Here is a 22238-nt window from a genome sequence, read left to right as displayed (position 1 = left end):
CCACGAGGGCACAAAACAACCCCATTGTTTATGAAATGCCACAAATCTGTGCAATACTTGGTAGAAATGTAACAGTAAATATGCTTAAAATGCCAAAACCATGAAGGGAAAAAAAAAGGAAAGAAATGGTACACTTAAATTTTCAAATGGGGGTTGTATTTTAGGTAAACTGGTCAGGAGACAAACTGAGAGCTTTTGCCTCGTGCCAAATAGGGAGGGAGGAACTGCAGTCAGCTGTTTTCCAGCTACAGGAGCCTAGTTCTAGCCCATCAAGTCCTGTTGAAGAGCCAGCCGAGGCCCAGAGAGCAGCTTGTCCCAGCTAGCCCTTCACAGAGGCTGAACTGAAAGCCAGGCCAGCCCACTTGACACTACGCTGTGTCCAGTTTTAGATTTCCATCGTTTTTCCAAATTGTTCTCCTTTCCCAGCCCTTTCTCCAGAGAGGACACGATCACCAACCCTGACACCATTATTTGCCTCCCTACACCCCACCAACCCAGTTACAAAAGGTGATTTTCTGTTTATTGTTCAAAAACAAAAATCCAGAAGCAAAGATGGGGAGACTGTGAGTTGGGGAGAGCATAGGAAGGGGGCAGGGGATTGTCCCAGCTTTCCCCTTCATCCCTGGTCTTCTGACTCAACAAGGCCCAGGAGTCAGGCCTGGGGCCAGGGCATCTAGGAGTGATAGAGACTTTGTGCTCAAGGGAACTTTGGTGCTATCAGGTGGTGGGGCAGTTCTTGTAGAGTGCCTGGGCTGGAGAGGCCCCAGGAGTTCCAGGGGGGCTGAGTTCCCCTCCCAGGGTCCAAAAGCCAGTGATGGGCACGCAGGGTGGGGGCAGGCCCCTTGTCGGCAACTGAGAAGATGAGGCTTTGGGCGGCAGGATGCTGGTTTATTTACTGTAGGGTCTCCAGGGCCATCAGAGTGCCCTCATGGGACTGGGAGACTATTTACACAGGGAGGAGGGGAGCCAGAAACCAGGTCCTGAACTCCCCCCTGCCCAGAATCAGGAGGGAGAGGCGTCCTGGATCCTGTAACCTCCGTCTTGGGATTCAGATGGAAACTTCATACTCCCGTGTATCCTGGAGACAGAGAGAGGGAATCAGTTGCTGGAGTCTAATGGGGGCAGAGGAGGCAGCAAAATGGAAAGAAGCATCCAAAAGAGTGAAAGACCCACCCAACGCTGGTCACTGGAGATTCGGAGTCATGGGGTGGGGAGGGGACTGAATCAGGCCAATAGATGTGTTTGGTTTGTTCTGCAGTATCTTAAAATCATAAAAATCTAAATTTCTGGACTGTCTTAAACGATTGGGAGATCTTGCAATTGGGCCTAAGTTTCCACTTGACAACAATGGGCTAGAGGCGCATCCTTTAGATGGAGCACCAGTTCTCCAGTTAGCTACAGTACTCCCTACTCCCTGTCATTCACACCTGACTTGCTTTGTTCACGGACACAGCATATGTAGGCAGCTGAGTCTGAAATTCTCAAGACAGAGATTCCAGAGACCCTTGAGCGGAAGTTATGGAGTCCTGGAGCTGAGAGTTGTGCCCCAGGGGCAGGGGAGGGACTCACCCCAGCTTCATACAAAGGGTTGCTGAAGTCCGACTCCACAGTGATGGGGCTATAGGAGTGGGAGCCCGAGAAGCCAAAGAGGGATTTTCCCTGCAGCCTGGAAAAGTGAGGAATAGAGGGCTTAGCAACAGGTGAGCCCCTGAGCTCCTCGTATCCCCAGGATCCTGGGCCAGGCAGGCAGGAGGTCTGCTCCAGCCCGCAGCTCCCCGAGTAGGGTACTTACTTGGTATAGTATATATAAACACCACTGCCGAGTATAATGACCAAACCTAGGGGCAGAAGGATGGCCAAGGCAAGGTTCCCACCCTCCAGCTGCCGTGATGGGTCTGTGGTCTGGGTCACTGGTGGGGAGGAAGAGAGGCCAATGAGACAGAGCTGCCCTGGGCCCTGAGCCCTGGGCCTCACCCCTCTGGGGCCTGGCCTCCTACCCCCAGCCTCTGCCTCGCCCTCCCGACCTGGCCAGGGCCTGGGTCTCCACCTGTGCCTTCACTGACCTTCCAGTTTTCGGTTGTCCAGGAGCTCCTCATAGGCCACTGCAGGGAGAGGAGGGAGGGGAGGGGGACGGGGTCTGAGCCAGGGAGGGGAAGGATGCTGGGTAGAGGGCCAGGAGCCCGGTGGGGCTGGGCTGGAGAGCCTGGTTCTCTCTGCCCTTTGCTCAACCTAAACTTTCTCCTTCCCTTGGTGGGGGGAGGCAGGGGAGTAGTCAGAGCAGGGCCTTCTACCTCCTCCTCCAGACACCTAAAATTTCTGGGGGTCTGGGAAAGTCTGAGCCAGATTGTTAGAATTTGGGAAACAAGTTGACTCAGAGAGGGCAAGGGACTTCCAAACCAAGGCTCCCTCTACTACGTCCATTAGCATAATTCCATGACACTGAATTTCCCTAGGACTTCTGGATGCACCCTTGAGGATGACAACTCACAGGAGGTGAATGGGGAGCTCAGCAGGGTCACCCATTGGTCTCAAATCTGCTACCTGATTTTCCCAGTCCTATCACTCCCCCAACACTGATATGCCCCTCTTGCCTCCAGCCCTGTCTGCCCAGGCACCTTTGCAGAGCGGGGGCTGGCTGGTCCACTGCGAGGGGTGGCCAGGCACACAGGTGATGGTGACCTCGCCGATGAGCTCAAAGCCCTCATAGCAAAAGAAGCGCAGGGATTCGCCAGCCTGGTAGTGATGCTTGTATAAGGTCTGGTAGCCATTCTCTGGAACTCCGGGGTTCAGGCACGGCTCGTACTTCACTGCAGGGGAAGTGTCAGTCATGTGCCAGCTGCGCTATGGGCAGGTCCGATATGTGGCAGACAAGATTTCCCCAAGATCACCCACCAGCTTTCCCAGAGTGTCCCTCAGACTCACAGGCGCACTTGGGTACGCGGTCGCTCCACTTGGGCGTGCCTGTGTCCCGGCTGTAGCAGGTGAGTACAGCCGCCCCCTCCAGGCTATATCCTGGCAGGCAGCGGTACTGGACGTGGGAGCCAACAGGGAAGCCAGCATCTGAGGCGGTGCGGTGCCCATTGGTGATTTCACCAGGGTCAGCACAAGTCATGACTGTTGGTGGGAGGGCAAGATCAGCTAGAGCCTTAATTCCTCAAAAGGTCTCCCAGAAGCTGAGAGCCTTGGGCATCTCCCACCTTGCCCACCACTTCCTCAGAATGAAGAGAGCAGGAGTTAGAAAAACAGAATTCAGTACATTTTATACTTCAGACTTCTCCCAGAAAACATGATGATTGGGGCAACCACAGACCCCTACCCTAGGGTAATATTCAAAATATTCAACCACTGTACCAGAGTGGAGCAGCTGAACACCAGCAGTGTTTGCCTGAATGGCAGATGGTCCGGGTCAGAGCAGCTGCTGCCCTCTTTAGACGGGCACATGGCGCTCCTGTTCCCCATCGTTCCTATCATGCCCAGCCACTTCGATCGTTTTACTGTCCGTCTGACCCCTGCAGGCATTTGAGTTTACAACTCCCCTGTGGGAGAGTCATAATCATAGCCACTTTTGTATCTAACTTGTGCCAGGCACCCTGCTAAGCATTTTATAGGCGCGATACCATTTAACCCTCATGATTCCAAGAGGGCAATGTCACTGTCATCTTCTTCTAACAGAACTCACAGTGGTCAAATGACTGGCCCATGGTCACTCAGCCAAGGAGTGGCAGAGCTAGGCCCTGCTCAGGGTCATGGCCATAGAGCACAGGACTGAGATTCAGCAGACTCGGGGCTCAGCTTAGCTTCAGGTTCAATGTGTCGCCTTGGGCAAGCTCCCTCCTGAGCCTCAGCTTGCTTCCTCCTTTGGGCCAGCTGAACTCTCATCAGGCCTGACATCCTATGAATCCTTCCAGGGATGGGGCGCTCATTCCTTCCTCAGGTGTCACCTATAAAGTTTTCTTTGTGTCCAGCCCAAATCTGGCTTCCTAAAACTTTCCCCCCATTGGTCCCACAGGGCCACGTGGAAGACTGACAGTCCCACATCCCTCTGGCAGGGTTTCTAAAACTTGGAGAAAATGACAAGATGCCACCCCTTTTTGCTCTTCTAAAAGATAAATGCTCCTAGTTCTTTCAAATGCTGCCTCCTCTGTGAAACCTGCTGCCCCATACCAGAGAGAGTGAATCCATCCCTCTTCCCACTCTTCTTCATACATATAGCAGCTACCACTTACTGTTTACCTGCATCAGGTGCTGCAACAAAAAAATTTTCATGTTTCTCACAACCCCCGTTCCTAATTCACCTATGAAGCTGAGGCTCAGAGGTGTTAAGTACCTTGCCTGTAGTCACCCATTGGTTACTATTCTGTATTATCTGTAGGTATGTGTCCTGCTCACAGACTGTGAGTTCTGTCAGGGTAGGGAGGGGTCTGAACTCCTTCACTTAATCCCAACCCAGCAGGAGGCTTCAATGCCTGCCTTAAAATAAGCTAAGTTCTCACATTTTGAAAAAAGATTCTATGGAAGAATTCTGACCAAAAGGGGGAAAATGGAGAAAAGAAGTTCAAATGCCATGGAATCCAGATTTGTTGGAGCCATGGAGGCTGGGTAAACTGCTGAAATTAATGCCCTGAGATAATATTTAAACCTTAAACCAAAAACATCCCCTAAAGTCTTCTCAAAACCAAACAATAGTTAAGCTTAACTAGTAAAGAATGTCTGTTGCTTGAGCACTGAGCTGTTGTAAGACCTATCTATATGGGGTCAATCTGACAACCAAAACCAAAAACCAAGCCCCCTGCCACCTCGCCGACTCCGACTCATAGTAACCCTATAAGACAGAGTAGAACTGCCCCATGGAGTTTCCAAGAAGCACCTGGTGGATTCGAACTGCTGACCTTTTGGTTAGCAGCTGTAGCATTAACCACTAACACCACCAGGGTCTCAACAGCAACCCAAAAAGATTAGACAGGAAACTTAGGGGGCAGTGAGTTTTTGTTAATGGCGGAGGTACAAGCCTGAAAAGGAGGGTGAGAACGGTGGCAAAACTGGAAGAATGTAATCAATGTCATTGAATTCTACATGTAGAAATTATTGAATTGGTGTATGTTCTCAACAACAAAAATAAACTTAAAAAATTTAAAAGGTAAGTTCTCTGACGAGCCCTGGCCTTAGCAAAGTGACTCCTCAGAATGTCAGGGGTTGGGAGACTCAGAGATTGGGGCGGGGCCTAGAACGGGAAGGGCGGAACCAAGAGTTGATGGGGCGGGGCCCAGTGGGATGGGGGCAAAACCAGGTGTAGAGAAAGGTGGGACTCAGAGCAGTGGCAGAGGCAGGAGAGGTGGGGCGGGGCCAAGAAAAGACGAATCGGGACCCCGAGGAAAGGCAGACAGAGCCCACAACCATGGAACACAGAGGGAGGCAGCCGAGTAAGACGAGAGAAGGGCCCAGAGGGGACAGTTGCGGGACACGGAGTGCAAGGATGGAACCCAAAGGGCACAGGGAGCCTGAAGAAGACCCGGGCAGGACCCAGAGCGAAAGGATGGAACCCAGAGAGGACCGGGGCAGGGACAGAAAAGGACGAAGACAGAGCCCAGAGGGGATGGAGGCGGGACCAGATGAGATGGAGGCGCAGCACAGACCCGCAGGGTCCCAGCTCACTCTTTTGGCAGGCAGGCGGCGCAGCGCTCCAGGACAGGTCCCACTGGCAGGTAAGAATGTCGGACCCAAGCAGTTCATAGCCAGGCTCGCACTGGTAAGTAAGCACTGTGCCCCGGATCAGGTCCCCATGGGACGCCGTCCTCCAGCCCCACTCCGGAGGTGGCAGCTCAGGGCATGTGTCGTTCCTCGGGACCTCTGCAGGGAAAGACGGTGAGTTTGGAGGCTGTCTTTTGACTCAGGGCGCCCTTCCAGTCTCGCGGGCCTCGCCCCGGGGCGCCTTCCCGGGCTTGCTGGCCTGCTGGAGCCCTGCCCATCTCGGGACCCTAGCCCCCAGTACCTTTGAAGTGTAGCACGAACCCCTGGCCCAGGCCCGGGTTTGGGGGCCCGGGCGGAGCCTGGAACTGCAGCGTGAGGTCGGGCCCGGAGGAGAGGAGGCGGCGGCGCGGCTGAGGTCCCCGCAGTTGGGCTAGGACTCGGGCACTGGGACCATCCCCGTCGAATAGCGTCAGCATGTCCCCTTCACGCACATTCAGGCTGCAGAGAGTGGGGTCAGTGGCTACAACCGGCCCCTCCCATCCAGTTCTGCCTAATCCCCAAAGCGGTTCATTAGTAAACCCACCTACTCCCCAGCCCCACTTCGTACATCACAGATTTCTCGCCTTTGCTAGTCGCTCCTAGTTCCTCGCGTTCTTTGGCTCCTCCCAGTTCCTGCTGCCCAATCCCCAACGCTACCCCTTACTAATTCTTTTCCTCTCCAGTCCCTCCTCCATCACCACGGATCCCAGCCTAGCCCAGCTCCAGCTCTGGCTAATCACAGGCCCGGCTAGTTACCACCTGGCACAACTCCAGGCCCTCCTGTTTTTTGGCTTGCACACTGTGGCTCTGTCCAGGCACATGACCACCTCCTACCAAATCAACTCAATGGATTCCCTGGTCCCCACCCTCACCTTGAGTGCTGGTGATGATGAAACAGCCTGGGCTTGGGTCCCTGGAAATCGCTCCAGGGGCAGCCACAGAAATCACCAAAGGCCAGAGCCCCTTTTTCATAAAAGCCCCTAAGGAACACTGCATTACCCCCACTTACTTGTCCAAGGTCACCTGACTAATAAGTGATTTGAACCTAGGTCGACTGGCCACCCCTTCTGCCCATCCTGAATCTTTTGCCCCCTCTTTCCTCAGACCATATATTCACTGAATCTTGTTTAGAAATAGAATAGCCAGCCAGGCTCAGGATGCAGGCTGGTCATCCATCATACCACACTTGGCTGAGCCCACACCCACACCCTCTACAGAACACACACATACATCTCAACTTGGAGCAAGATGCGCTTCTCCTCCTGGACGTGCAGGCCCCAAACGCAGTCCTGGCCAGGGCTATAGCTCTGGGGCCAGTCTGGAGAGAGGACCACACCAGCAGGCTCAGATAGCTCCCCTCCACACATGGCTGCGGTGGAAGAAGTGTCAGATTCAGGACCCAGGTGGGCATACAGCCTCCATTTCACCACAGTCCTCTCCTCTCCCAACCGTTCGCACCGGTGTGCTTCACATGTTTCCCATTATCTATTATCCACCTGTTTCTTGCTACTCCTAGGTCCTGTTGTGCCCAGTCCTTAGCCCTGCTCTTAATGAGCCCCACCGACTCCCCAGCCTGCCCATCACCACCATCCATGACTTAGCCCAGTTCCAGCTGCACCTCTTGAAGGCATTTGGGTTTGTCATCCCTGAATTCTGTAACAAGCCTACTAATTATTCAGCTAAGAAAACTGCTGAGGCTCTGAAAGGAACAGCATTTACCCAATGCTTAGATATGGAAGTCTGTCTCCTGAATGACCTTCCTAGTATCCCCAGTCCAGGAGGTAGTCTTTAGTCTGAAGGATGCCTTGGGAGATGGAGGACTCACCCTTACAGGCTGGCTCTGTGTCATTCCAATGGGGTTCTGTGGAATCCACACATTCGATGGCATTGGGGGGTCCAGGGGGCTCCAGGGCATATCCTGGGAGGCATGAGAAGGTGGCCAGTGCCCCTGGGCGATACTCAGGGTCCGTGGTGCTGACATTGCCATGTGCCAGGAAGGGGGCGAAGCAGCGATCCTCCTCAAAGGCTAGAAAGGAGTCAGTCACAGAAACTAAGCGCTGGGACAGGTCCCAGGGACCTCAAACTGGACCTCAGGCTGAATTCAGATGCGGTTTGGCCACTCAGTGGGTTTTTTAAAAGTTGATTGCCCTTGGACTTAACTTACACTCTCCATTTTGCCAAGACCCCAGACACTCCCCATTCTCACATTTATGTTACCTTCTTGGTCTCTGGAGAGAAATCCCTAGGCTAATCCAAACCCCAGCCACCATTCTACAGATGTGGGGACTCATCTGTAAAGCCAATTGACCAAGGTCACTTAGCTGGGCAGTGACAGAACCAGGCCTCCAACCTAGATCACTTGATTTCCAGTCACAGACACATGGCTCTGGAAACTGCAAAGTGGGGAGAAAAGGTGTCTTTGGAGAACTGGCTTGTGTAGGTGTGTTCTCTTGAAAATAACAGATCTGACCATCCCCGATTATCCATGCTGTTGCTAGAATCCAAAATTGCAGTGAATTCAAAAGCTACTCAGTTTTGACTTTGGGCCAAGCCAACAAAAATGAACACTTGTGTCCATCTACGGATGAATGGGTAAATAAATTGTGGTATATTCACACAATGGAATACTATGCATCGATAAAGAACAGTGACGAATCTGTGAAACATTTCATAACATGGAGGAACCTGGAAGGCATTATGCTGAGCGAAATTAGCCAGAGGCAAAAGGACAAATATTGTATAAGACCACTATTATAAGATCTTGAGAAATAGTAAACCTGAGAAGAACACATACTTTTGTGGTTACGAGGGGGGGAGGGAGGGAGGGTAGGAGAGGGTTTTTTATTGATTAATCAGTAGATAAGAACTGCTTTAGGTGAAGGGAAAGACAACACTCAATACATGGAAGGTCAGCTCAATTGGACTGGACCAAAAGCAAAGAAGTTTCTGGGATAAAATGAATGCTTCAAAGGTCAGCGGAGCAAGTGCGGGGGTCTGGGGAACATGGTTTTCGGGGACTTCTAAGTCAATTGGCAAAATAATTCTATTATGAAATCATTCTGCATCCCACTTTGAAATGTGGCGTCCGGGGTCTTAAATGCTAACAAGCGGCCATCTAAGATGCAGCAATTGGTCTCAACCCACCTGGAGCAAAGGAAAATGAAGAACATCAAGGCCACACGACAACTAAGAGCCCAAGAGACAGAAAGGGCCACATGAACCAGAGACCTACATCATCCTGAGACCAGAAGAACTAGTTGGTGCCCGGCCACAATCGATGACTGCCCTGACAGGGAGCACAGCAGAGGACCCCTGAGGGAGCAGGAGATCAGTGGGATACAGACCCCAAATTCTCATAAAAAGACCAAACTTAATGGTCTGACTGAGACGGGAGGAATCCCGACGGCCATGCTCCCCAGACCTTCAGTTGACACAGGACAGGAACCATCCCCGAAGACAACTCATCAGAAATGAAAGGGACTGGTTAGCGGGTGGGAGAGAGACGCTGATGAAGAGTGAGCTAATGATATCAGGTGGACACTCGAGATTGTGTTGGCAACTCTTGTCTGGAGGGGGGATGGGAGGATAGAGAGAGAGGGAAGCCGGCAAAATTGTCAAGAAAGGAGAGACTGAAAGGTCTGACTCAAGAGGGGGAGAGCAAGTGGGAGTAGGGAGTGAGATGTATGTAAACTTATATGTGACAGACTGATTGGATTTGTAAACGTTCACTTGAAGCTTAATAAAAGTTATTAAAAAAAAAAAATGAACACTTGTCAGACATTTTCGTTCTTGGCTACCTGATCACGCCTTAGCTGCAAAACTACCTGAAAGGTTAAGACTTAGGTTCCTTGTCTACAGATGAAGAATCTGAAACCCACAGAGACATAATACCCACAACTATGGAGCCAGGCCTCAAACCCAGGAATTCTTATTAAAAGACCAGCGCTCTCTTTCCTTTAGCACTCTTAGAATCTATCAAACAATTTACTTTTGCAGATCTACTGTCCTATTTCACCGCTACATAACCTGATGAGGTGTTATGTCAAAATCCTGCCCACCCTGAATCAGGACCTAGTGCAAATTCCATTTCTCCCATGATTCATACTAGAAGCTAACCCTTCCCATTTCTGTTTTGCTTGCTTTATCTCTTTCCTGCTACTGTTTGCACAAATCCTCTGCTCTAGCCACGCTCAAATTCTATTTCTCAAAATACCAGAAATTTCTATAGCTCCTCAACTTTGCTCACACTGTTTCTTTCACCTGAGATGCTCTTCCCCAATCTTTCTCTTTTAAAATATTCTCCTTCCTTTAAGACCTGGCTCAAATGCCTTTTCTCCCATCATCACTGACCTCTTAGCAGGAAATGACTTTTACCTCCTCTGAATGAACACAGCTTTCTCCATCTTGTCCACAAGCTACCTTTATTTTAGCTCATAATGGCTATAGCACATGGCTGTTGTTTCTATCTGCCTGGTATCTGTTTCCCCATCTTTTGGTCACAACACCTCTATTTTTCTTTTGGGAGACACATCAGGTATGACAATGTGATGTGGGTCTGACAATTACAACACCACCTGCCCCTAGCTTCAGTGATTGTTTCAGGCATAGGCATATGACCCAAGCCAGACCAATGAGAGCCTTTCTCGGCATTTTTGCCGATGCTGTCAGAAAAAAGATGTGCTTTCTCCTTTCCTCTCTGAGAACCTGCCTGAGAATGGAGCCAACACAGAGGAAAGAAGAACCAAGAGATTGAGATAACTGGTCTCCTGACTATGTACCTGGATCCAGCCACACCTGAAGCTTAATCAGAAAGACCACCTCAGGGAATTAGAAGGCAGCTGTATGAAGTGATCTTTGTAGTTTTAGGGTGAGGGAACAATTCAGCTTTCACAGATTCAAAACAGATGAGCAGTAATGGAGCATGCACTTGTGACTATGCCTGGCAGTCAAAAGGAGAGGAAGGTGCAAGGGTTAGGGCCTGGGAGGGGGAGATACACTTACCTTCAAATCGGAGGCTCAGCAGCAGGGGGTTGGCAGGTGTCTCTGAGAGCAGCTCCACGTAGAGGGACTGGGCATCACTAATGAGACCCCGTTCTGGAACATCGTCCATGTCTGAGTCATAGATCACCGGGGATAAGGGACCACCTCCCGAGCGCACCATCAGCCTGGAACAGACAGAGCAGTGATTGGAGCTCTCCTCACTTATTATTATGTGCCATGCACCCTTATAAGAAACCCTTTACATGTTTTATTTCATTTAATCCTCACAACAACCCTTGAGGCAGATATTAATATTCCTCATTTTAGAGATGAGGAAACCGAGGCACAGAGAGATCAAGTAACTTGCCTCACATCACATAGCAAGTAGTGGCAGAGCTGGGATACCAGCTTGTTAGATAAAGAGTGATAATGCTGCTGCAGCTGGAAAGACTTTTAGAGCACTTACCATGTGCTAGGCACCGTTCTAAGCACTTAACATATCTTAATTTATCCTCACAGAAACCTTAAGAGGGAGATACTATTATCTCTGTTCTACAGAGGAATAAACTGAGGCACAGAGAGGTTAAGGGACTTGTCTAAGGTTGCCCACTATACTGCCTAAGAAAGGGGAAGAATTAAACTGTTTGACTCCTAGCCCAACTGGGATCTAACCCAGGTCTGTCTGACCCCCACTGTAACTTTCCTGCTGCCCTGAGGCCCAAAACTTCACCTGTCATTGTCCTCATCTAGTGAGACCCTTTCGAAGTGCAGGTGCAGCCGGCGTCCCTCGGCTGCTTCAATGACCCAGCGGCAGGTGAGGTTGGGCCCTGCTGCTCCCCCGGGTTCGGGGGACACAATGTGGCCCAGTGTAGCGTTGTGGATGGTGCCACCACAGGATGCTGTGGGCAGAGGGGGTAGGTTAAGGCCAGTCTGGGTGACTTGTCCTCCTTGGAGCCCCAGCCCTTCTCAGACCCATTGTCGGAACTGTTGCATCCACCACCTTGGTTGGGACCTGGCCCAGGGATGCCTCTGCCTCACAGGCTTGCCCCAGAGGACAAGAGCTTCTCCAGGTCACCACCCATGAGGGGAATCAGCCCTGGAGTATAAAAGCCCCAGGATGGGCACCCCCCACAATGGAGATTCTGCTAACATGAAGACTCCCCAGATAGGGATAGCCTGCATGAAGACCCCCCGTGATTGGGACCCCATGATGGAAACCCCAGTTATAGGGATACCCAGAATTGAAACGCTCAGGAGAAAACCGTCAAGATGGGGACTCCCAGAATAAAGGCTCCATAGGATGGAATTCCCGAGGATGGAGACCCTCCAGATTATGGACTTGAGAATGGTTTTTCCTAGGATGAGGATGGCCTTAGGGAAGGGACCCCCAAAAATGATGACTCTCAAAATGAAAACTCTCCAGGTGGGACATCTTAGGAGATCCCCTGAGGACAGCAGCCCCTAGTACAAAGGGCTTCAGATAGAGACACTGGGATAGAGACTGTTCAGGGTAGAAACCTTTCAAGATGAATTTTTCCCAAAGATGGAGGTTCCCAAGATAGGATTCTCCCAAAGGGTCTCTGAGACAGACATCCCCACCCATGGTGGCAGGAGACTCACCCATGCAGCTAGGGGGTTCACCGCTCCAAGCTGGCCGGGTGCCATTGAGGCAGATAAGGGTCTCCTCACCCTGCAGCTGGTAGCCCGAGTCACAGTGGAAGGTGGCAGTACCTCCAGGGTGCAGGTCCGTCACACTCACGTCCCCATGGGCTGGCCGGGGAGGGAAGCCGCAGCTCAGGAGATAGGCTGGACCAGGCAGAGCAGGGAGAAGGAGGGCTTATTTTCCCATGCCACCCCATCACCAGTCCCCCAGAGCTTGCTCTCCTTCTCCAGATTCCCAGGGGAGCACAAGCTAGCTCTATACTGGAGTCCACACTGAAGAATGAGAGCCTGATACGGGCACACCTCCTCACAAGAGGTAATATCAACATCCCTTATCTCTCCTAATCTTTGTCATTTACCCACTTTGGCCTCCATTTTACAGATGAGGAACCTGAGGCTCAGAGAAGTTATTCGGGATCCTGGCACTCATTTGCTTTGTGACCACAGGCAAATCAACTGATCACTGAATTCCGTCCACCTCTAACAATAACAAATAGTATTTGCAGGGCTTGTTCAGCTTCCAAAGTAGGTTCACTCAGTGCTTTTGAGGTAGGCAGAGAAAGACTCTGTGACCCATTTTCCAGATGTAAAAACTGAGGCTATTAAGTAATTAAGTGCCTCACAGCAATTTCTTCCCTCCACACACACAGACTTTCCTCCACTGAGGTGCAGTGTGATATTGTGCCCTTATCTCTCACCTAGGGAAGCCACATGAAGCTCCTTTAGGAGCTTTGACTATTTTGCCTTTAAAGAGCTTATGGAAATACTCAGTGCTCTCAGTGAAAGTAAAGTGCTGGGGAAAGCTTTGTTTCCCTTGAGGAATTGGTTTATTTTTTCCTTCTTGCAGTGACACATGTGTACTGTCCCTTTTCGCACTGGCTGCCAGGAAGCTCAGAACCAGACTGAGGCTTGTCCCTAGCAGCAGGCCTGTACAGCCACCTGATGTCAAATTTTTTTTTTTGATTGATTCTATACAGTTGTATTGCTTGCATTATTCTTGTAAGCCTCCTAAAATCCTTGTGTAATCAGATGGGATAAAACAAACAATAAATAGAAAGTGACTTGTCAGTAAATGATGACTCTCAACTGGATCCTACAGAGCTTTGTGTGTCTATGTTTCAGAACCAGGCAGAGCTTATCAAGAAGAGCTTTCTGGAGGAGGTGCACCAAAACCAGGACTCGAAGGAGAGGCAGGCTTGGGTTAGCAGAGGACTTGGGAGACACCACCTTGCCTGGGCTTTGCTTTCTCTGACTCACCAGCCCTGAGTGATTCTATGAGACACCTAGTCCCTCCCTATTTCATAACTCAACAAGCATTTCCTGGGTGGGCAGTGGGAATACAGATGAAAAAGACCCAGGCTTTGACCTTCAGGAGTCCACAGTTTACTGAGTTAGATAGATACAAAATGAACCTTCTAGAACACAGTGATTTGCATAATAATCCCATTACCCTCAGTTGATTCTGAAGCATAGTGACCCTATAGGACAGAGTAGAACTGCCACATAGGATTTCCAAGGAGCGGCTGGTGAATTCGAATTGCTGACCTTTTGGTTAGGAACCACGCTCTTAAACACTGCACCACCAGGGCTCCCATTTGCATCATATAGGCTCTGTAATGATTCTTAATGGTCTACAGAATCAAGTCCAAATGACGTTCAAGGCCCTCCACAACTGAGTCCAATCTAGCACCTCCAGCTTTGGTTCTCAGGACTCACAATCTGTGTATCCTACACATCAGTTTTGTGACTCCTTGAGGTCCCACCTCATGCTTTTGCTTATACCATCGCCCCTACTTGAAAGGCTCTCTCCTCCCGCTTTCTCAGCTTTCAAGTAGTAACTTAAATATGACCTCTTCCACGAAGCCTTCCTGACACCTTCCCTCCCTAACAGAGGTAGTTGCTCCCTTGACTGTACACAGTCCAACATGCATAACCCAATCATTACATTAACCACTGCCTATTGTTTTCCCCAGGAGATTGAACTCAGCCTTATTTAACTTTTGTTTAATTTTTGGTCTTCTAAAAATCTAGTCAACTGATAATTGATGCAGCCACAAGGCAGTGTGGAGTGGTTTAAAAGCACTGGATTTGGAGACAAGGAGACCTAAGTTCCAGTCCCAGCTCCACGACCTATTAGCTGTATGACTTGGAGCAGCTGACTTCACCTCTAGGGGCCTCTCGCCTGTAAATGGCAATAATAATTCCTGCCACTGAGGACTGGCCTGAAAGTTAAGTTAAAAAACACACGCAAAGCACCTGGTACAGAGAAAGTACTCGGAAAATGTTAATCACCTAGCCCTCAGCCTTAATTCATGACTAACTGGGAGCCAGGGATTCTGGGGTCTGATTTCTAACTCTGCAATGAATTTGCAGGTGGCTGAGCAACCCGCATAACTTTTGAGTCTTTTTCCACCTCTGAGAGATGGGCTGACTACAGCCATCCCCCAGGGTTGCTGTGAGAAGCAAATGAACTAATGGTTGGTGAAAGGGCTTTGTAAATCGGAGAGTTTGCTGGACTTGGGGTGAGGGGTAATGGAGCCTCTGGCCTTTCAGAGAAAGTAATAGGCTGCTGTGGACCAGAGGCCCCAGTTAGTGCAGACTGGAAAGGGCTTAAACAGAGCCTCGCCAGGGTGCCAGGAGCAGCTGCAAAGCAGGGAAGACTGAGGCAGGTAATGAGGGCCAATTTATGCAACAGTCCTGCTCCCCCAAATGTTCCACTTAGCCTCTGAGTCCTATTTTAAATGCCCTGGGGAAGTGGCTGCTTAAAGAAGACAGCGTGGAACCATTTCATTAGGTATATCTGAAGTCCGGCCCTAGGCCCGGGGTCCCCAGGGTCTGCTCATGCTCCCCACCAACTAGGCCCACTGCCACCAAGTACATGCCCCTAGCTCACTGGCCTCTTTAGAAATAGGTCTAGCATTGGGCACCTCCATCTTGCTCACATGAGCCCCTGGGGCAGGTTCTGAGCCTCAGCAGAAGCAGGAGAGAGAGGCTGGAGGGGACGTGAGGAAGTAACACAAGTGTCTGGATATGCTCCCCAAGGGACCTGGGGTCAGCAGAGCTAACTAGGGGCAGCGTACATGGAGCCAGGCAAGGCCATGAGGTAATGCGGCACTGACAGCAACATGCGGGTCCTTCTCTGTTTCTGAAGAGCACAGGAGAAAGGATCTTGGAGACTGGGAACAGTGGGCCAGGCCCCTTGCCTTAGGCATGCATGTACGCTAGAACACACACTTGCACTGCAGAAGGTTCCTATACACCCAGGTGGGTATGAATGTACCCGTGTGTGTAGGTCGTCTGGGGGTCGGTGCTCATGAATACAGTCCTACACGGATATATATCTCCCCCTGCCCCACAGCTCCCAGAACTGTCACTCTCTGAAGACTTAAAACATTTCAAAATGCCTCCCCCTCACTTGCAAGATGAAGTAGTTTGAACTCATTACTGAAGCAGATAAGGCCTTCCAGGGTCTGAATCCAACCTGCCTCCTAGACTGGTCTCAGCCCACTTCTCTACCACTCCCTGTGCTTTTACTGTGACCTTTTACTGACTGACACCTTTTGAATTCTCACTGCATACCAGACATTGTCTTAAGCACTTGCCATGCATTAACTCATTTGATCTTCCTAACAATACCATGAGGTTGGTATTATGATCCCCATTTTTCAGATGAGACTGTGAGGCACAGAGAGGTCAGTAACTTGTCCAAGGTCACACACTAGGAAAATTCTGTCTTTCATGCTGAATTATTTCAGTTCCTCAAGGGGTCGTATTTCTCTCCTCTCTGGTCTTGGAATATGCTTTTTCATCCATCTAGACACCTGCCTTCCTCTTTCCCTCCTTCCTTCCCTTCCCCTGACTAACTCATCCTTTAGAGCTCCACCTAGACATCACTTCCTCCAAGAAAGTTTCCCTATCTTCCTTAGAAGAAACTTAGGTTCCTTTGATATTTGCTCCCCCTGCCTGTATTTCTTCCATCATTGTCCTTATCTCATTGAATTATAATCAACCTGATTACCTCTCTGTCTCTCTACCTAGATTCTGAGTCCCTTGAAATCAGATTTCTACCTGGCTGTTCATTCCTCTCCCCAAGGCTAACACAGGGCCTGGTCCAAAGTAGACACTCAATAAACCCTTGTTCAGTGAATGGATGAACTGCCACTTGGATGGGTATATACCCAGACATAAGTCTGTGAGTGGTTAGACAAGTGTGTATGGGTCTCCTTTGAGGGTTCTGCTCCCCAGAGCCCCAGTCGGGGGAAAATTCCCCAGCAACTCCCTGTGCTTGGAGAGATCCCAGAGCTGTCCCCTGTGCCCAGTGTGGCCCGTGCCCTTCCACCAGGACCCTCACCCTGATAGTGGATCCTGAAGCCACTGCCTCTAGGGGACCGCGGGCTCTGGAAGTGCAGGAGCAGCCGGTTGGTTGGGCTCCGAAGAACCTGTCCTTCTCCCAGCATAGAGGAGTTGGCCAAGAGTCTGGGGGCCAGGCCTGGAGATCCCCCACCAGCCAGCACCAGCAGTTCCTCCTCCCGAGACAGGTTCAGCGTCTGCACCTATAGAAACCAGCACAAGTCAGTCAGGGTGGGTGACTCCCTAAGACCCCTGCCTTCCCTTTCTGTTTGTAGTGGCCCAAACACCACGTTGATATTAGTCAAATTGTAGGACTCCAGGAGAGTCTTTGAGATAACCTGAGTCAGAAAACAGGCTGAGGGATGAGTGCTGCCACACAGCCCAGGTTCTCTGGCTCCCAGACAAAACCTGTGAACGCTCCTGGGCCCGGAATAAAGGATGTGGGTGTTTCAGATGCTTAGGTCCAGTTACCTGGATCTCAATGCCGTAGCCAGGGTAGACGTGGATGCTGTAAGTGCAGTCCAGGAGCCCCAAGGTGCGGCTGGCAGTGCTCCCCAAATCTGGAGACTCCACATACCCTTCACCCTCGGAGATGTTGTTGTTACACAGAACTAGAGGGATAATAAGTGGCTGGAGTTGAGAGAACCCCTGTGCTCTTGTCCTCCCAGCCAATCAACTCCAGAGGTCCTTAGGTGTCTTCTCCCCAGCTCCCATTACCATCGTTATCCAATGCCCTTTCTCTCATCTGGGCCCAGAACTCCCTTCCCCAACTGTAAAACAGATAAAACACATAGAAAGATGCCTGGCACATAGTAACCAAACCAAACCTGTTGCCGTCAAGTCACTTCTGACTCATGACGACCCCGTGTGTTACAGAGTAGAACTGCTCAATGGGGTTTTCTTGGCTGTAATCTTTACAGAAGCAGATCTCCAAGCTTTTCTTCCGTGGCACCGCTGGGTTTGTTCAAACCGCTAACCTTTATGTTCGTAGTTGAGTGCAAATCATTTTACGCCATCCAGGGATCTTGGCATATAGTTTTTGTTGTGTGCCATGGAGTCGATTCCAACTCATAGTGATCCTATGCCCCAGAAGGTTTCCTAGGCTAAATCTTTACTGGAGCATGTGATCAGGTCTTTTCTTCCGCAGAGTGGCTGGTAGGTTCAAACTGCAGACCTTTTGATTAGCTGAGCTCTAAACCATTGCATCACCAGGACTCCTTTGGCACATTAACCAAAACAAACCAAACCATTGCCATCAGTCAATTCCGATTCACTAGCTACCCTATAGAACAAAGTAGAACCGCCTCATAGAGTTTCCAAGGCTATAATCTTTACTGAAGCAGACTGCCACATCTTTCTTCCTTGGAGGGGCTGGTGGGTTCTAATGGCCAACCTTTTGGTTAGCAGCCCAGCGCTTTATCCACTCCACCACCAGGCACAGAGTAAGAGTATATAATGTTAGCCCTTATTAGTATTATGCAGACATCTCTCTCCCATTTGTACTGTACTCAGAACCCCTTTTTCCACATATTCCCAGAAGCCAGCTCCCCCATCCAAACCTAGAATCCTTGGACACTACCCTTTTAATCACCTCACCTGGGCTGGTCACTGTGGTGGTGACAGTTGTCGTGGTGATGATGGTTGTGGTGGTCTCCTCCTCCCCTCCCTCAGGACTGAGGGGTGGGCCTGGGGAGGCGGGGCTGGGCAAGGGTGGGGCTGTAGTTCCTGGGGGTGGGGTCAGCAGCTCTGGCGCGGTGGGGCCTGCCCCCCTGGCCCCCTTGGGGGTCACGGCTGTCGTCAGAGGCCCTGTCCCTGGCTCAGTGGCCCACAGCAGGGAGGGTGCTGCAAGAGTCTGGCTGGCTGGAGGGGTGGCTAGTGTAGGGCCTGGATCAGATCCTGGGACAGTGCAAGGAAAGTCAGGGTATGTGAGGAACACATTGGAGCCCTGGGTGTGGGTCAAGGCTGAAGGAGACTGGGGGTCCCCTAATGAACACAAAAGGCCTCCCCGCAATCTGTTGGCCCCCCATCTTTCCCCTCCCTATCCAAGCTCCCCGCCTTCCCTCCTCCCAAGGCTTCCACAGCCCGACCATCACTCCTCTCTTTGCCTCCCAGCTCTCAACCCAGGCCCTTCCACCCCAACTGTCTCCTTGAGCCTCTTTCTCAGCCTCCCCGTTCAGATCTGGCTGTCTCCTGGTTACTCCTTTCTTCTCTACGTCTCTCTTTTGCACTCTCTGGAGCTCTTTATTTCTCTGTATAGTATTCTTTTCTCTCTTTGATTTTGTTGCTCTGCTAGTCTCTCTCTGGATCTCTCTCTCCCACCATTATTTCTCTGAATCTGTGTGGTTCTGAGCTTCTATCTGTCTTTCTCTGTGTGTGTCTGTTGTTCTGCCTGTATCTTGATCACCTTGTCTCTATTTCTCTGGCTCTCTGACTGTCTGTACCCTGTCTGATTCTCTCCAACTGTCTCTCTGTCTCCCTCTGAATTTCAATGGCCTTTTTGGGGAGTCTCACCCCCTTTTGCAGTCTCTCTCTCTTCTAGCCTGGCCCCGCAAATCTCTCTGTCTCTATCACTTCTGCCACGCTGGGAGCCTCACCCAGCAGGTAGCCCATCTCCGGGCCCCTCCTCAGCAGGGCCCCATGGAGCAGCTCAGCCAGGGCCTCAGGGGCCACTGTGGGGGTCTCACTTCCAGGGTCTAGCAGTGTCTCCTCCTCCGTCAGGGGCAGACCTAGGAAGTGAAGTCGTGTGAGCCCCTCCCCTTCCTCCCCCAGCCCCTCCTTTCTTTACAAAGGTCCTTTCCAGAGCTCTTCCTCCTTTCTTATTCAGTCAGCTGGGCCTTCAGGGGCTCACAGGGTCCCAGAATGGGCTGAGAGCCAAGATTGGGGGAGGGGATCCCAGCTGCCCCTCCCACTCCAGTGCTCCCACTCTGCCTTTCACCCAGGCTGCTGGGCCTTCAGTAAGCACGTTGGCTCTTATGGTCCTTGGACAGCACTGCCAGGGCAGAGAGGGGGCATCAGTCAGTGCTGCCTTCCTTTTCACCTCATTGGCACTCTCCCCCAACCCTGGGGCTCTGCGGAAAGTCTGGCCGCAAGCGCCTCCCAGCCCTTGCTTCTGCAGTGTCCCAGCTTTCTGTCTAGGTTTCTCTGTCTTCAGTGTGGCATCCCTCCTCTCTCCCTCTCTCTCTCTGATTATCTGCAGTCTCTGTCTCCTTCTCTGGAGTCTGGCTGGGGGTCAGAGTAGGGGACTGAATATCTGGTCTCAGAGCTCTGTCTCCGTCCATCTGTCTTTGTCCCTATGTCTAAGATCATTTGTGTGTGCAGCGTCTGGCATCTCTCCCAGCAAGCACCTCCATCTCCGACCCAGGTATCCAGCGTGGTTCTGCCACGTCCGCAGACACCCCCCGCCCCAACTTCCCCAGCCCTCCTTCCTGGATTTAACCCCTAAGATGCTGCTAAAAGCTTCCCTCATTCATTTCTCCACTGCTTCAAGATGAGGGGGTTCGGGGCTCTGGGAACAAGCCGGAAAGCCTTGTCAGGCCCCTTCCCTGTCCGCGTTGCCCATCTCCTCCCCCGCGGGTGTTCAGAGAAAGGAGGGCGGAGGTCCCCGCTGGAAGCCGTCCCCGGGCCCGCCCCCACATCCCCTTGTCCTTACCCTGAATCCAGGGACAGCTCAGCAGAATTAGAAACAGCAGCTGGGGAGGCGGCGGGTGCTGGGCCCTGGGGGTCCCCATGGCGACTCACCCAGATTTCTCTCCTCTGCGCCTCTCCTAAATAATCTAGTTGCCACCTTTCCTCCGTCTCCTTTTATCTTTCCTTTAATTTTTTTTTCTCCTTCTAGGGGTCACCAAAGGAAGACAATTTTTGTGCTCCTAGGATGGAGGGGTGGAATTGGGCTGGGGGGCGCCTAGAGGCCCCCCTTGCCCAACCTCTTCAGTCTTCTGCTCCCCGGTCGGTGGTAGAAGGGGGCGCGGCTCCGAGTGCAGGGGGTGGGGCCGAGAGGGCCGAAAAGGCCGGGTCGCCCGGGTTACCCTCTTGCTTGGGCGCCTGGGTCCACCGGGCTGGCTGAATCTCCAGCTGGGGATGTGGGGAGGGGCAAAGCGGTTTCCGGAGCTCTGGGGTGGGGTTGGAAATCCGGAGGATCTCTACTGGGCTCTAGCAGGGCTCTGCGGGAGAGGAGTGGGAAGGGGAGGGGGTTGCAGAACCGAGAGAGTCGAAGCTCGGGCACTGGGGCTGCGGGAGGCAGAAGCTGAGAAAGGTATGGAGCCCACGTCAGATCCTGGGGACGGTCGAGGGGAGGGGCCTAGGATTTATTTTTTGGGGGGAGGAGGAAGTGCAGAAGCAGGAAGGAGGGACCATTTGAGCGAGGACCGTAGCCCTCACTCCCGCGGCCCCTAGGGGAGGCAAAGGAAACTCTCCGGTCCTAGCAGTAATTACGTCCCCACACCCCCTACCATTCCAGCACATCTGGAATCTGAATGTCCTCTTCCCAGGGCGCCGAGAGGCGGCACAGCTGGGTTCGCACCTGCTCTGGCCCCCCAATATGCCCCCTCCCCACATCCGGACCCTTCATGGGACTTCTTCCCCTTTACAGAGAGGCTGATGAGGATCGGGCTTCCCCCTCCCCCAGGAAAATGGCGAATTTCCACGTTCGTGAGAAATCTAGGGTGACGGGACACGGCCTGGGGAGACCCCTGCTCTTACATACAACTTGCCCCCGGCCAGCTGCCAGGCGCCTTCAACTGATTTTCTCTGCTGGGCTCCCTCACATGCCTCTGGAGTGCGCTGTTTTCAGCACCACCAGCATGCGGACAGCTCTCTTCTCGGCCCCGCCTGTGCAAGCCCGTCGGCGATTGGCTGAAGCCGCTTTCGCTGTCGATCAGGCTCACGCCCAGGGCGGGCTCCTGTGAAGGCGAAAGGGTAGAGGAGTCACAGGCTGATGGGAGGACAGGGGGTAACCGATAGGCCACGGCATCCCAGGCCCAGGACCAGAGGGCCAGCCCTGTCGGTCAGTCGGCGAGCTGGCTCCGCCCCTGAATTTGTCCCGCCCCCGCCCAGGCCCCGCCCACTTCTTTTCGCATTGCGGGCGGCTGGAGGTTGGTGCAGTGGCCCCTGCTGCCCCACGTGGCGCCCTGTTGGGGTGGGAGGGGGTGTGCAGATCCCGAGACGGCTCCCCCTGCCAAGCCTGAGTTGCGGCTGCCTCAGGGCGGGGGCGAGGGTACCTAGTTGAGAGGGCTGCGGGTAGGGTGACGTCAGGGTGAGTGGGAGCCAAGGAAGAAGCGAGTAGAAGACAGGGAGCGAGAGAGAGGCAGGACCGGCGGGCCGGGTGGAGAGAAGCAAGAGCAGGAAGGAGAGAGGGGGGAGGAAGGAGAGAGAAGCCGCTGCGGAGGAAGGCAGGCTGCGGGTTCCCGGGGCTGCAGCTCCAGGTGGAGTAGGAATTGCTGTCCAGAAAAGCTAGAAGGAAAGGACAGAGAGAAAGACAAAGCAAAAAAAAAAGGGGGGGGGGGCGAGTGGAGGGAGGAGAG

The 22238-nt window shown here is 52.1% G+C and overlaps 1 protein-coding gene across 3 annotated transcripts; it reads right to left on the bottom strand.

The window, feature by feature from the left end:
* Positions 1-567: 567 nt before the first annotated feature.
* Positions 568-21660, bottom strand: SEZ6L2 (seizure related 6 homolog like 2). 3 transcript variants are annotated; one of them, XM_049903414.1, is made up of 19 exons: positions 21418-21660; positions 20369-20585; positions 19314-19445; positions 18316-18615; positions 17191-17330; positions 16721-16922; positions 12328-12513; positions 11438-11606; positions 10729-10892; positions 7553-7753; positions 6958-7096; positions 5990-6186; positions 5653-5847; positions 2923-3114; positions 2616-2807; positions 2064-2102; positions 1793-1910; positions 1570-1666; positions 568-1078 (listed from the first exon to the last, which is right to left on the bottom strand). In XM_049903414.1, exons 2-19 carry the CDS (start codon positions 20445-20447, stop codon positions 1049-1051), a joined length of 2772 nt encoding a protein of 923 aa, XP_049759371.1. In that variant the 5' UTR covers positions 20448-20585; positions 21418-21660; the 3' UTR covers positions 568-1048. The 3 variants fall into 3 exon arrangements, with proteins under 3 accessions (XP_049759371.1, XP_049759372.1, XP_049759373.1); XM_049903415.1 differs by lacking the exons at positions 2064-2102; positions 21418-21660 and having other exon boundaries at positions 20369-20785; XM_049903416.1 differs by lacking the exons at positions 19314-19445; positions 21418-21660 and having other exon boundaries at positions 20369-20785.
* Positions 21661-22238: the final 578 nt, after the last annotated feature.

Source organism: Elephas maximus, chromosome 12, assembly GCF_024166365.1.
Source record: "Elephas maximus indicus isolate mEleMax1 chromosome 12, mEleMax1 primary haplotype, whole genome shotgun sequence".
In the NCBI taxonomy this organism is placed as follows: domain Eukaryota; kingdom Metazoa; phylum Chordata; class Mammalia; order Proboscidea; family Elephantidae; genus Elephas; species Elephas maximus.
The sequence above is the reverse complement of the archived record's forward strand: the minus strand, read 5'-3'. Positions and strand labels throughout refer to the sequence as shown.

Bases quoted from the DNA above. Each gene is read 5' to 3' on its own strand.
- SEZ6L2 (XM_049903414.1), bottom strand. From the start codon at position 20,447: ATGGGGACCCCCAGGGCCCAGCACCCGCCGCCTCCCCAGCTGCTGTTT. The intron at 7,754-10,728 runs GTAAGTGTATCT...ACTCCTTTCTAG, and splicing joins GCTGAGCCTCCGATTTGAAG to CCTTTGAGGAGGATCGCTGC. The intron at 5,848-5,989 runs GTACTGGGGGCT...CTTTCCCTGCAG, and splicing joins GTTCGTGCTACACTTCAAAG to AGGTCCCGAGGAACGACACA.